The 13,851-nt window shown below is 43.3% G+C and overlaps 1 protein-coding gene across 1 annotated transcript; it reads left to right on the top strand.

Annotated features, from left to right (window-relative positions):
* Window positions 1-432: 432 nt before the first annotated feature.
* On the top strand, window positions 433-3,923 carry LOC124705585 (UDP-xylose transporter 1-like). Its single transcript, XM_047237287.1, has 8 exons — window positions 433-471; window positions 1,963-2,112; window positions 2,252-2,436; window positions 2,547-2,614; window positions 2,712-2,844; window positions 2,957-3,118; window positions 3,222-3,500; window positions 3,581-3,923. The coding sequence occupies exons 2-8, from the start codon at window positions 1,989-1,991 to the stop codon at window positions 3,710-3,712; spliced, it is 1,083 nt and encodes a 360-aa protein (XP_047093243.1). The 5' UTR covers window positions 433-471; window positions 1,963-1,988; the 3' UTR covers window positions 3,713-3,923.
* The last annotated feature ends 9,928 nt before the right edge of the window (window positions 3,924-13,851 follow it).

Raw genomic sequence — 13,851 nt, 5'->3', positions numbered from 1 at the left:
TGCATTGATTCTTCCTCTTTTTTGTTTGAGGGAATGCATTGATTCTTCTTCATAAAACAGCCTAGCTGGATCAAAATCTCAATGACACAGTTGGCCCACGGAGCGAAGCGGTGGCGAGCTTCTCCCCGTGCGTGAAAGCGCGCCCCACCTCGCAGAGGCGGAGAACATTCGGGGGCGAAGCGAGGAGCCGACGAGACGAGACGATGATTGTGACGGCGGGCGCCTGAGTTGTTCACCACCTACCCAAAGACTTTCCACCCACCTGATCACACCAACAGCAACAGCTAGGCGCAACCCACGAACCAACGATTTCATAAGACGACCCATTTCTCTTCTTCCTCCCCGGAGACACACCAGCACAACCACGACCCCTCTCCCTCCCCATCCCCATATACCCCTCATAATCGAAGATCTCGCCGGACGATCTCGCGCGGGAACAAGGACCGACGCGCAACAGCTGATCAGCCGGAGGTACGCCCGTCCGTTCCCCCTGGGTTTTTCAATCTCATCTTCCGCCGGGGGATAGCTATTTAGCCAAGGGAAGGTACGTTCTGACTTGGTCGATCGACACCGGGTTACCGGCGGTCCCCGGGCGCGCGCCGCGATCGGCGGCCCGACAGGCGGCGTCGCCGCTATCGCTGCTTATCCCGCAACGTGTTCGACAGACTTCCGCGCCCCGCTTCTCCGTGGTTTCGTTTCTCGGTTCTGCCGCGTCGCTAGATTACCGGACCGACAGAACCGGCCCGCGGCGGCGCCGCCAGGGTCGTGCTCGAGGGTGCGCCGCCACGAACTAACTTCGACCTGGCACGTGTCATACATCGGTGGCTGGCGTGGCGGCGGCGCACTGACTGGCCAGAGGTCGCTTCCCCCATTTGTCCCGACGCGAAACCCTTCTCGTCCCGCACCGCAAGTAGCGTGCAGCACCTAATTTTTGGCAGCTGTCGCCGTCCGTCCTTCCTGCCGGAAATATCTCCGCCTGTTTCTACTTCCGTGATAGGATAGGATGGGATGGGTTCGGCTCACATTGCGGGAATAGAAATTGCCACATGGAATTTTTTTCCTCCCACTCGCCTCCATGTCCGGTCTCGGGATTGTCTTTGCATGTGTTCTCCATCACTGCGTCTGTCAGGTTTGACTTCACTACAGTTAATTCCCCAGCCGAGCTAAGTTACTAGCCACCATGAAGAAATTGAACTTCAATTTTTGAATTAACAAGCTAGCTGCATGTCATCAAACTAACAAGTGAGTCAGCAATTGTTGCACCGCCGTGATCGGCAATCCCCCAGCCGAGTCAATCAATTAGGTTCAGTGCTGTCCAGTTCAACAACACTCTTTTTTGGGTACTCATTGGCAGATTTGGTGACATATGAGTGGTCACACGTACTGGGCACGTACTGTATTGGAATCATACTGCTGGAGTATAGTATCAGCATGCATCTCCCCCGAAATCAAAGTACCAGCCCGTTCCATGCTGGCCTGATGTGACCACGCAACGAACAAGCAGGCTGGTCATCAGTACTGTAGTTCAGTACACAACACTCAAACTGACACTTCAGGCTCCAAGGACCGCTACTGTTTGGCCTTAATTTGCCCATGTCACACTGTCACTATCTACTGCTAATTAGTGTTGCGTTGCACACAGCTACACGAAATCCTCCATTATGTACCAAGAAAACAAGCTACAACTTACAGATGAAGCCACGTGAAACTTCAATTCGTGTTACGGCTCGAACGTGGGTTTGCACGTTTGCTGCCGAGCCATGTCAACGCTCGATTTCCCAGGCCGATCTCACGTGTTACCTTGATGGTGCACAATGGTAGAAAAATTAGTCAACTTAGACAGCTCTTGCTTCCTCCTCCTCCTCCTCCTCCTATACTACAGCTAGGTTGCTTCAACAATCCTCTTCCGTCACTTACATACATAGCTTCTCATTCACCATATGGGGCTTCTTGCTCGACCAGGGAGGAAGGGTTCATTGGAAGGGGAGATGTCGTCGGATGGCGGGACCTCCCAGATGGGCGTCCTGGGCGCGCTGGGCCTCTCCGTCACGTCGTCGGTGGCCATTGTCATCTGCAACAAGTACCTCATGGGCAAGCTTGCCTTCATCTTCGGTCAGTACTGCTTTCAGGGGTTCAGACTTTCAGCAGTAATGCTGTTTTCTCCCTTCCACAATTTGTTTTTGTCTAGTGCATAGAGAAATGCATTTGATCTTGTGTTTGATTTCTTTGTGATCGCAATTTCGGAATGCAGCAACGACGCTGACGAGCTGGCACCTGCTGGTGACCTTCTGCACGCTGCACGTCGCGCAGCGCCTGCGCTTCTTCGAGCCGAAGCCAATCGACACTCAGACCGTCATCTCCTTTGGGTTTCTTAATGGGATCTCCATTGGCCTCCTCAACCTCTGCCTTGGCTTCAACTCGGTTGGCTTCTATCAGGTAAGCATGCATCCTTCATCCCACTTTGCCCGCCCGGCTGGCCCCAAGCATGCATACCTTTGCATTTTGTTTCTTACTCATGATTTTGCTGTTTTGTCCCCTTGCTGCAGATGACCAAGCTGGCCATTATACCCTTCACCATAGTCTTGGAGACCATTTTTCTGAGCAAGAAGTTCAGGTGCTTCTCAGATTCCTTCTCACATTTCAGAACCTCATTGCACAGTTGATCTTGTAACAAGTCCGGTCCTCATGCTTCGCAACCGTTAACTGTGCAGTCGGAGCATCAAGGCCTCTCTCATGGTCCTCCTCCTAGGAGTCGGCATCGCGTCGGTCACCGATCTCCAGCTCAACCTCCTCGGCTCAATCATTGCAGTCCTCACCATCGCAGCGACGTGTGTCTGCCAGATTGTATCCTTGTTCTTCCTCCACATGAACTCTATTGCAGGCTTACTGAACATGTGCAGTTTCTTTGACCCTGGACTTTCATGCCCATGACATCTTCCTTGACTTTTGAACAAAGCTCACCAACCAAATCCAGAAGAGGCTCAAGGTGTCTTCCACCCAGCTCTTGTACCAGTCCTCGCTGTACCAATCCGCTGTGCTGCTCATCACCGGCCCCTTCGTCGACAAGCTCCTGACCAACAAAGATGTCTTTGCTTTCCCCTACACCTTCAAAGTCGTGGTACGTGTGTGCAGCGGAAGCAGAATGAAGGAGTTAAACTTGTCGGCGTAGAAGAAAGTGGACAACTATGTGCTGAGTTGAGCTGAATCTTTCTGTTGCGCAGGTGTTCATCCTGATGTCGTGCACAATCGCGGTGTCTGTCAACTTCAGCACGTTCCTTGTGATCGGCACGACATCGCCAGTGACATACCAGGTGTTGGGCCACCTCAAGACGTGCCTCATCCTCTCCTTCGGCTACGTCCTGCTCAAGGACCCCTTCACGTTCCGGAACATGGCTGGCATCCTCGTCGCCATCTTCGGCATGGGCCTCTACTCCTACTTCTCCGTCTCCGAGAGCAGGAAGAAGAACGAGGTCGGCCCAACGTTGCCCGTCAACACCCAGGTTCCGTACATTTCCTGATACGTTGGTTTAGTATCTGCATCTCGAAATGGCATACGACTAACCGGCGTGCGGTTTTGCAGATGAGCGAGAAGGACTCTGCACCGCTCCTCGGTGCAAAGACCTCGCCGTGGCAGGAGAGCAATGTGTTGGAGAGCTTCGACGACGTGCCGAGGACGGCGAAGAGCGCGTTTAGCCGGCAGATGAATCCGTAGCTTCTTAGGATTGAGGGATGGTAGAGATACAGCAAAATGTATTCTTTTCTCGTTGGAGTTTCTCTCATGATGAAATGTATTCTTTCCCGAGCTTCTGAAAGTGGTGCTGCAGTGTGATTTTAGGACCCAAGAAAGTTATAGACGGTAGCTCGGCAATCTCGAAACCAATTTTCTAGAAGTCAGCGTTTCATAGGGTATTTTTCCGTCGAAATTTGGGAAAGGATAGTTCTTAGTTCTTTGCATAAGCTTTAATTTGCCCCGATCATTCTCTTATTTACAACCTGGAACACTTCCCTAAAAAAAAACCTGGAACACCGCACTAAGGGAAGGATTCTGTTTAGCACAACATTGGGCTGTAACAAGTTCATCATACAATTAGACAACTTGGCAGGTCATTGATACAATATTGATGGATGGTTTTTCATCGATGTCGTCCGCAGAACTTTTTGATGATTCTCATATTCTATCATCGGGTTTTGGGAGGATCAAGTTTGAGTACTGCAATAGGGAAGCCAACAAGGTGGCGCACGAGCTAGCTACGCATAGTTTTTTTTTAATCATTTAGATTGTTTTTGGGACGATGATCTCCTAGCTTTTTATTTCTGAAACTCATAAATGATGTATTCCTTCCGTCTATAAAAAGATGTCTCAATTTTAGATGTATTTAGATACTAAAATAGGCCTAGATACATTTAAATTTTGACAAAGTTGAGACACCTATTTACGAGACAGGGAAGTAGTTTATTTACATATCAACAAAGCTTGCCATATAGCCTCCCCTAAAAAAAAAAGTTCTTACAGGTCATGTTTTAGTGACCAACGATCACTAAATTAAACGAGAGAAACAAGATTAGTACGGTGACCCAAACAAGGTTTAGCTCCTCAGTAAACATATGATCAGTTTGCGGTTGTTAAATTGTGATGTGCTTATGTTCTCTTGTTGAAAAATAGTCATATACTAATAAGTAGGTTAAAGCTAGTCAAATAAACACTAAAATAAGGCAAAAGCGGGTGAGACAAACAAGATCAAGATATAATCTACTCTTAATTTCTTCTTTGCTCCATTGAAAACTATGACATCCAACTAATTCTTCAAACAAATCCATGTGTTTTCCTATGTTGCAACCAACACCCATATCCTTGTCTAACTTCAAAACTTGCAAGCCACTTCAAATTCTCCAACGGTCGCTATATCTCTCTCCTCCCCTTTTTTTCGTTATGTTTTGGGCTCTCCGTGTTAAGTCTTGGGCTCTCTGTGTTAAGTTTTAGCCACTTATACGGAACTTTAGTCACTGTTGTTAAGTTTTAGTCATTTTTGCTACTATTTTTCTTAGTTTTGTATTTGTTGCAGGCTTTAATTTAATCTATTCTCTTTCTCCTCCCGATCCCGAGAGCTCGTCGGAGCTGGTGACGCCACAGTGACCGCAAGATGGCGAGTGTCGTTGCCTAATCGACGGTACCTCGGAGGAGGGATCCTCACGAGGGGGAGAAGAAGTAGGGGCCATAGGGCGGAGTGCACACGGGACGGTGGTACGCGATTTACCCAGCTTCGGAACACCTGCACGATGACAGGGCCTACTGCTGCTTGTCTGGAATTATCTGGGCGCTTTCGCGATGTTACAATGAGTTGTGGTTGTGCCTCTAGGGCTCCCAGGATCCGGCTTATAAAGGCGCACGGATCTAGGGTTTACATGGAGAGTCCTACCCGGATACAGGTTTCCTAACTACGGTACAATGTCTTGCCGTGTACGTCAAGGATCCACCCTTCCATCTATGTCGTACCGGATCCGGGTCCCTTAACAGGCCTCCATGGATCCGGGTTCCTCTTCATGGTCGGTCGGATCCGGCTCCCTGCTCCTGGTCCGGACATCTTCCATCAGGATCAACAGCAACTGGGCCGCCCGATGGGCCACATGCCTCATCACCATCTGTGGGCCACCCGGACTTGCCGGATCTAGGCACTGTCGATGGTACACCCATGAAGTATACCCACAACAGCGAGACTTGAGTAACCCGAAGTAGAGTGGGCGGTTTAGAGGGATGACCAGGGTGGCAGTGACGTGGGTGGTAGGATCATGCATTTTGGCGGATGCCGGGGGATGGGAAAGAGGTGGATGTAGTGCGGATCTGGAGAAGGAGCCTGAGGCAAGCCGTGCGGATGGAGCATAAAAGGTAACTGAATTTCAAAAAGTCCAGTGACGCCCTAGCTTGGCAATTTAGCACTTTACATATGCCGAATTTGGGTGGCACGGACATTTAGTTCGACCGATGTGGGAGGTGGAGGAGAGCATGTAGGCCAGGCTCTCGACTAGGAGGCTCACCGCCTCCTGCACATCGACGACATACCTCGCGGCACAAGCAACCGCTGCAACTCCCGCGTGCTCTGCTCTTGTTGTGACGGAGGAACGGAGTAATGCTCATGTGTGGGATCTGGAATCACGATTATTTTCTAGATTCCGCTGCAGATCTTCTACGAGTGTTACACTAGCTCGTCGATCGAACCAAGGGCGGACCCAGGTATATCCGAGTGGGGGCATATGCCCTCACTCAGATTTTTGAATTCCTTCACTATTTGTCATAGTTTGAAGGAAAGTTACTGAAATTCTGCAAAATTAGTGAAGAACTGCCCCCACTCAAATGATACGTCCCCAGTCGGACTTTGTTTTAGGTCCGCCACTGGATCGAACCCCAACGTAACTTGGAGAAGCAATGCTTAATCTGCTATTTTTCTGTTCTTTTATAATTCGGTCTAAAATACCGTTTTCACTGACAATACGGCCGCCGCCAACATCAAAATCTGATAATGAACTCGTCTGTTTGTGCATGGGATCCACCTTGCAGTTGTGTTGGTTCAATCACAAACAAGGCCACCACCAAGGTAACTATCTTTACCCTTTCCTAGTGGCTATCCATTAGATATGTTGTGCAACCCGGCCGGCTAGCCGGTCTCAAGAGTATAGATGAATTGGACAAACAGTAAAGATATACCGAAGCGTGAAGTAATATTGACACGAAGAAAATATGAATAAACTCTTAATCTTTCTGACAATTGGTATATATAATTTTTGAAGCATCTTATATAAATATAAAGGGATAGAAGAATAAGACCAACTTAAGATTAAAGTGCAAATTGACTTAGCCTCTTTTTTTTTTGCACGGGGCGGGGGGAGAGGGGGGACCTGTGCGGTGCTGGTATTGTATTTTTTGGGTCAGACCCATATATTTATGGGGGGTAGCTTTTATGTAGGTTTAATCAGGTTTCGTCTGTTTTTTTTGGTTGGTTTTCCAGGTTCCAACCTGGTTTTTGGGTTTCCAGAAAAAATGTACGAACATTTCCCGAAATTTGAACATTTTTTAATTAGAATATTTTTCAATTTGAAAAATTAAACTGTAATTTTTTCAAATTTGAATATTTTAAAAATAAAAAATAAATAAAATTGAAATGTAAATAAAATTTTGAATTATGAACATTTTAAAATTTAATTTTTTTTAATATGAACATTTTTTATTGTGAACAAAGTTAGAATATTTGGAGAAAAATCGAAACCTAAATTATTTTCAATTTTGAACAAGTTTCAAAAAAAAAAATTTGAATTTTAATATTTTTATATCATAACAATTTTTAAATCTGAAAAAATAAACTGAAAAACAAACAAGAAAAAACAAAAGAAAAAAGAACAGACAACGTAATGAAAAAAGCCCGAAAATGCAAACTGGCCCAGGTCTATATATTGCGCGTGGGTGCACTAAGATGGGCCTTCCACGGCGGCCAAGTTTTCCAACAAGATCATTATGAATAGTGCTGAAATGAGGGGAGACACCGCGCCGGAAGACAGATCCTCCTATCACATGGCCACGCAGGCACAGATGCTGGCCAGTGGATCATCCTAGATTGACGATTTGACGTCTAGTCGTTGTCAATTACGTGCCATTGCGGTGCGATCGACACGAACCTATAAAACGAACTACGTGCAAGCATGTTCCATGGCAGCCAATTTTGAGCCAACAAGCAGCAGCTCCTTGAACGGTCGGTGCCACACTTCTGGCACGCATTGGTCAATCCGTCAATGACACGTTACATGTAGCCAACTAGGCAACTAGTAATACAAGTGGTTCACCATTAGGTACCTTTTTAGCCTCTTTGTCTAAAAAGTGAATTAAACTTTTTTCGTGATATCATTAAATTAGTTTTTTTGTTGACTAAAGAGGGAGTAGAGGGTATTCTAATGATGGGTCACTTGCATCTATATAGCCAACGGTTTCAGTATATAGAAAATCCAAAGAAACCTTTTAATTCTTTCAAGAAGAATTTGGAAGAATTTTCGCAAAAAAAAGTATAGATGTTTCAAGCCAAACACTTACAAATCGTGTACTGAAAGAGGTACAAACATGGCAATGTTTTGCACGTGCTTAAAGGAAAATGTCCATTTTCACTTCTTTGCTTCCCATTGCTACAACTCTACATTTCGTCAATCAAATCTAAAAGTAAAATTGGGTAAACTATATATTCTAAGCTATCAAAATCAGGAAAACTGTCCAATAGGAAATTTTCAATGGACTTGTATATAAAAATTATAGGATTAAATCCAATAAGAAATTTTCATGCGATGGTTGTTTAATTTGTAGGATTGATTTCCATGGGGAATTTTGTAATAAATTCTTTGCACTAGGTTCCATAGAAAATCAAACATTAACCCATACCTTTATTTAATCCTTTACGTATCCGGTGGAGTCAAACAAATTTGGTTCATATGAATTCTTGTAGGGTTGAGGTTGGCATGACATTGCAATCCTGCAATTTTCCTATTCCTACGTTTTTTATATCCTACGAATCAAAGAAGCCCTTAGTCTCATGTGACTAATGGAGAAGTGGCAACAAGAAGCCCTTAGAAGGTTTTTGGATAATTCACAACAAGACAATTACTCTCTCTATCCCATAAAGGGGTGTACTTCCAGATTTTCTGAGAAAGTTAAACATTTTTTCAGTTTGACCATAATTATACAAAAGAACATCAGTATTTATGCCACCAAATTAGTATCGTTAGATTCATGATGGGTAGTGGCCTTTCTAATTAATTAAACTACAACCCATTTGATCAATAAAATCTCAAAGACATGTTTGACTTTGTATGACATGTGCAAAATGACAGTCTTGTGTGACTAGTGGAGGAGTGGGGCCAACACATAAGATGATTGCTTTAGAGCATCTCTAATAGATGATGTAAAATAAAGCACACATAAAAAGTTATAGGCACATAAAATAAGGTTATAGGGTTCCAAAACAGTTTCTATGATACCAAATAATGTATTTAGGGTACACGATCTCGTAGAAGATGATGTAAATAGGGGCACATCTATACAATTGCACACCTATATGCAAATAAATAAATATGAAACTCGTCTCAAATTAATCTGGAACAAACTAAACAATTGTTATGATCCAAACATCCCCATTTTGTGTACTCACAAGTGAGTAAAAGACTAACTAGCATTGATATTGAATAAATTGGCAACCATATTATCTCATCAAAATGCCATATGCAGTCGGTGATTCACGCGAGGGTAGATGTGGGCACCCAGTTGCAGAAGAGGAAGGAGCGATCAGTGTCAGGCTTGAGCCGGACCTAACGGCGTGTGCCGGTGGCGAGGATGTCGACGGTGTGGACGATGAGGTGGAAGGTGCCGCCGTGGTTGAACTTTCCGATGGGGGTGCCGACCACGACCAGGCGGGTGCTGCATACGGCGGTGGTGCGGTGAACGAGCTACTCGGAGGCGTAGAAGAAGTGGTTCTTGTGGTGGTGGAGGCATGTGTGGCGACGGATTTTGAATCAGCTAGGAGGCGGGCCGGGGGTGGTAATCCGGAGCAACGGGAAAGGGTGGCCAACCTAGGCTAAACGGGAGACCACAAGTCGATCGGCGGTGGCGTGATTTTGGCCCAATCTAGTCGCCAACATTGGTTGGAGGAGAGGGCAGGGGGCAGCGACGGGTAGGTGGATGAAGGTTCGGGAACGCTATTGCTTTAGGGCAGTCACTTGGTGCCTTATATGTGCAGTAGGATAGGTAAAATATGCGGCTTCCCCTAATTTTTTTTTCCAACACCAAGTAGATATAGGACATGTGTTGGAGCACGTTCTTTTGGCCTCAAATGCCTTAAAATTTTTTTTAGAGTACTGACACTATTTTACATCACATATTGGAGATGCTCTTAATACTTCTTGCAGCATGAGAAAAAATAAAGCAATACACGTTCACACGGCTTGACATGCATCGGACGTCTGAAAGTACATCCCACAAAGAGCGTACTTCTAGCTTTTTGGGAAATTCAAATATTTTTAAGTTTGATCAACTTTATACAAAAGAACACTGATATTTGTGCCACCAAATTAGTATCATTAGATTCGTGACGAGAAATATTTTCACGATATACCTATTTTGTTTTATAAATAGTATTGCATTTTTGTATAAACTTGGTTAAACTGTAAGATAGTTTGACTTTATCAGGAAATTAGAAGTAGGCTCTTTGGGAAATGGCGGCAGTAGGGAACTGACCATTATTGCAAAGGTTGCAGATTTTACTTCACCTTATAAATAGTGATCATGAAAACGATAAGTGGAGCATGCCTTTGGTAACTCTCAAGTTAGAAAAATGTTTACCATGAAATTTATTTTTAACTTCGTTAGTCATAGTTATGTCTTATTATGAAGAAGGACACACTTGGAAAGAAGAGGAAAATGATCCTTTGCAAATTTCCACAGTTTTTTCTTTCAAAACCCAATATAAAATCTCAGTACCTCCAGATATTTCTAAACTCAAACCTCAAATTTCATTTGCCAAAGTCACGGCGAGACGGCCTCCCACCTTCTCTTCAAGTGTCTCTTCTCTATGCGGCTTTGGAAGATGGTCAAGGATTGGCTTCACATACACTACTTTGAGCCCTCTTCCTCGAGTGGGTTTGACAATGTCAGAGCTCTGCTGGACCTCCATCGTGCTCTCTCATGGGGGAAGGAGGAAAGCTATGGCTGCACTCTCATGTTGGTTTCGTGGAAAATTTGGAACGAACTAAATGCAAGACCCTTCATGCATGTCAACACCATGCCAACCATCATCTTCGATCGTATCAAGTCGGAAGCTAGGACTTGGGTTCTTGCTGGTGCTAAGCATTTGTGTACTTTTATTGCGGGAGAGTAAACCTTTTGACCCTCGGTGTGGTTGTAACACTAAACTAAAACTTGGTTCCCAAGCTTCTTCTTTGTTAATGAAATAAGGCAAACCTTTTGCCTTTTCTTTTAAAAAAAGCATTGAGGTTCCTAAACTCAGTTTACCTCCGGATATTTTTGTCTCAATACACGATCCTGGTGAGATTGGGAGTCATGCAAGGTTTGTTGCCTGTATGACTTGAGAGACGCCTAGATTTAGAAATAAAGTGAATTATGTTGTATTATGAACAAAAGTAAAACCATACAAATTGCAGGTATTGCAACAACTTATAATTATGAAATAATAGTACATATTCAAACAATATGATTTCCTAACTATACCTACTTCGCCCATCATCTGTTTTCTGAACCAACTCCTGCCATATAATTTGACTGGACCAAACATATTAATCTGTCTAACAACGGCCTCACTCTGCTGGCTTATCTCTATTCTAAGGGCTCGTTTGATTCACATGATAGGAGAAACATAGAAATATGAAAATGATAGGGTCGGAATGTCATGCACATTTAAATCCTATGGAAAGATGAAGTGCATTTGCCTGTTGCAAAGGAATTTTTTTCATGCGATATGACCTAATGCTTTTTTCCTATAAGATTTGCATTACAAAGATTCCTATATATTGGATGTGTTCCTATGAATCAAACAACTTGTATCCTAAAAAAATTCATAGGATCCAAATCTTACACAATTCTTTTGCAAATCCTATAAATCAAAGGAGACCTAAATGTGCAGATTGATTGAGTACGACGGCGTCGTATATGGTTGCCAATCTATGATGCCGACACCCTCAAGAAACAAATTGAAGCAAAATATCTACTACGCTGACATACATTGATTCACTCCAGTCCAGATGCATCACAAGAGAAAATATCAAATGTGTTTAGCTGTGACTTTGGATTCTTCTTAAGATATTATAATAGATAGGGCCAATTGTGGTTGTCATAATCTAGGTGAACTGGGAGGAGAATCAAAAGAGAAATTTGAGCGTCAGCTGTTCAACGTATTTAAATTTCTTCTTTTGCATGGGTAGGTACCGACTTAAACACATGCATTAAGAAACTGCAGCGACGAAAATCATCTTCCCTATTCCTTAGGTGGGCTTCCTATTTTAAGGAGCTATTATTGTTTTCAGACACTCCAACCATACCCCGTAAATCATCTTCCCTATTCCTTTTCACTAGTAGAAAACCTCTCATCCATCTAAGCCATAAATACCGGTTCCCTTACGAACCGGTACTAAAGGGTGCATTAGTACCGGTTGCACTGTCCAGACCTTTAGTACCGGTTCGTAAGGACCTTTAATACCGGTTCGTGACACGAACCGGTACTAAAGGGTTTTTCGACACGAAACGGTACTAAAGGTTTTTCTGCTCCCCCACGCAGCTCCCCCCCCCCCCCCCCCCCGTGGATCGCCTTTTTTTACACTGTAAAATAGAAAAGAAAATGATAGAAAATTCAAAAAATAAAATGTTTTCAGATTCTTGTATGTTATGCAACCTACTATTAGGGAAAATTAACAAATTTGAATTTTCACTTTTTTTGCAAAAAAGTTTTGAAAAATGGTAAAACCGCAATAACTTTTGCATACGACGTCGAAAAAAAATGTATAATATATCAAAAAAATCCTGGGAAAAAGTTACATCCGATTTCACCCGGTTAGCCAATTTTTAGTTTCAAAATTCCAAATGAAAATATGAAAGCAGGAAGATTTTAGTTTTTTTTTCCAGAAATTTATAATTTTATATATTTTTATTTTTTTTTTAAATAAAAATATTAATTATAAGATTTTTTGAGTCCTAACATATTACTATTACATTTATCAAATTATTTCAAGTTTTAGGTTTTGCAAAAAATATTAATTTTTTTAAAAATAATTAAAAATAATAAAAATTAAAAAAGTTAATTTTATTTATTTATTCAACATTATTATTACATCATTACTTTTGTTTATTAAAAGAATTATTTGGAATTCAAACGATAAAAAGTGTGACATCGACCAACATGTTAATAGGATTGATATGATACTACTATCACATACATGCGCGCGAAGCACTTGGAAGTGGAACGGGATGGAACTTGGAAGTTAAGCGTGCTAGTGCGGGAGTAGTGTGAGGATGGGTGACCGACCGGGAAGTTTGACTACGGGTAAGTAATTTGACTAGAGATTAAGTGTAGTTAGAGACTAACGGAAATACTATTAATTCTGAAAAAAATAAAAAAAAAAGGCCGTGAAAAAAAGGGTGTGAAAAATAATTAGAAAAAATAAAAAAAAAATAAACGAAATAGGCTTTAATACCGGTTCGCACGAACCGGTACCAAAGGTCTCCAGCCCCACGGGTTCCTCCGTGCCCACGTGGAGGCACCTTTAGTACCGGTTCGTAAGGAACCGGTACTAAAGGTGAGAGGCTTTTAGTACCGGATAATTAGTACCGGTTCCAAAACCGGTACTAAAGGCCCTTTGGAACCGGTACTAAAGGGGGGTTTTTCTACTAGTGTTTGTCTTTCTTTTGGCTTGAACAAATATATGAAAAGGCGGACTACTATCCGCAAGATCCGATGAGCTCCTATATATGGGAGATGGCAAGGAGCTCCGGCCAGGGTGACAGTCTTAGACTCTTAGTTTGGCTCCCATGGCCTGATTTGCACGATTAAGTATCACTTTGCTGACCTTAGTGACTTAGAATGGACATTTTGATAGTAGAGTGGCCTTTGCGAGCGCACCCGAAGTTTAGTAAATTTTACTCGTGTTACTCGTTTTGTGCATTTTGTTAGTAACTAGTTTTTGCAGTTAATCCAGGACTACATTATACTTCCTGAAATCTGGTATGTTGGTCAAACCAAGTCATTGTCCATGTCCATCGTAGTCATTCAAACCGTGCTCCTGCTGACGGGTTTCTTTTTTTTGACGGGTTTCTTAAAC

Source organism: Lolium rigidum, chromosome 4 (assembly GCF_022539505.1).
Source record: "Lolium rigidum isolate FL_2022 chromosome 4, APGP_CSIRO_Lrig_0.1, whole genome shotgun sequence".
NCBI classification, from domain to species: Eukaryota; Viridiplantae; Streptophyta; class Magnoliopsida; order Poales; family Poaceae; genus Lolium; species Lolium rigidum.
The sequence above is the reverse complement of the archived record's forward strand: the minus strand, read 5'-3'. Positions and strand labels throughout refer to the sequence as shown.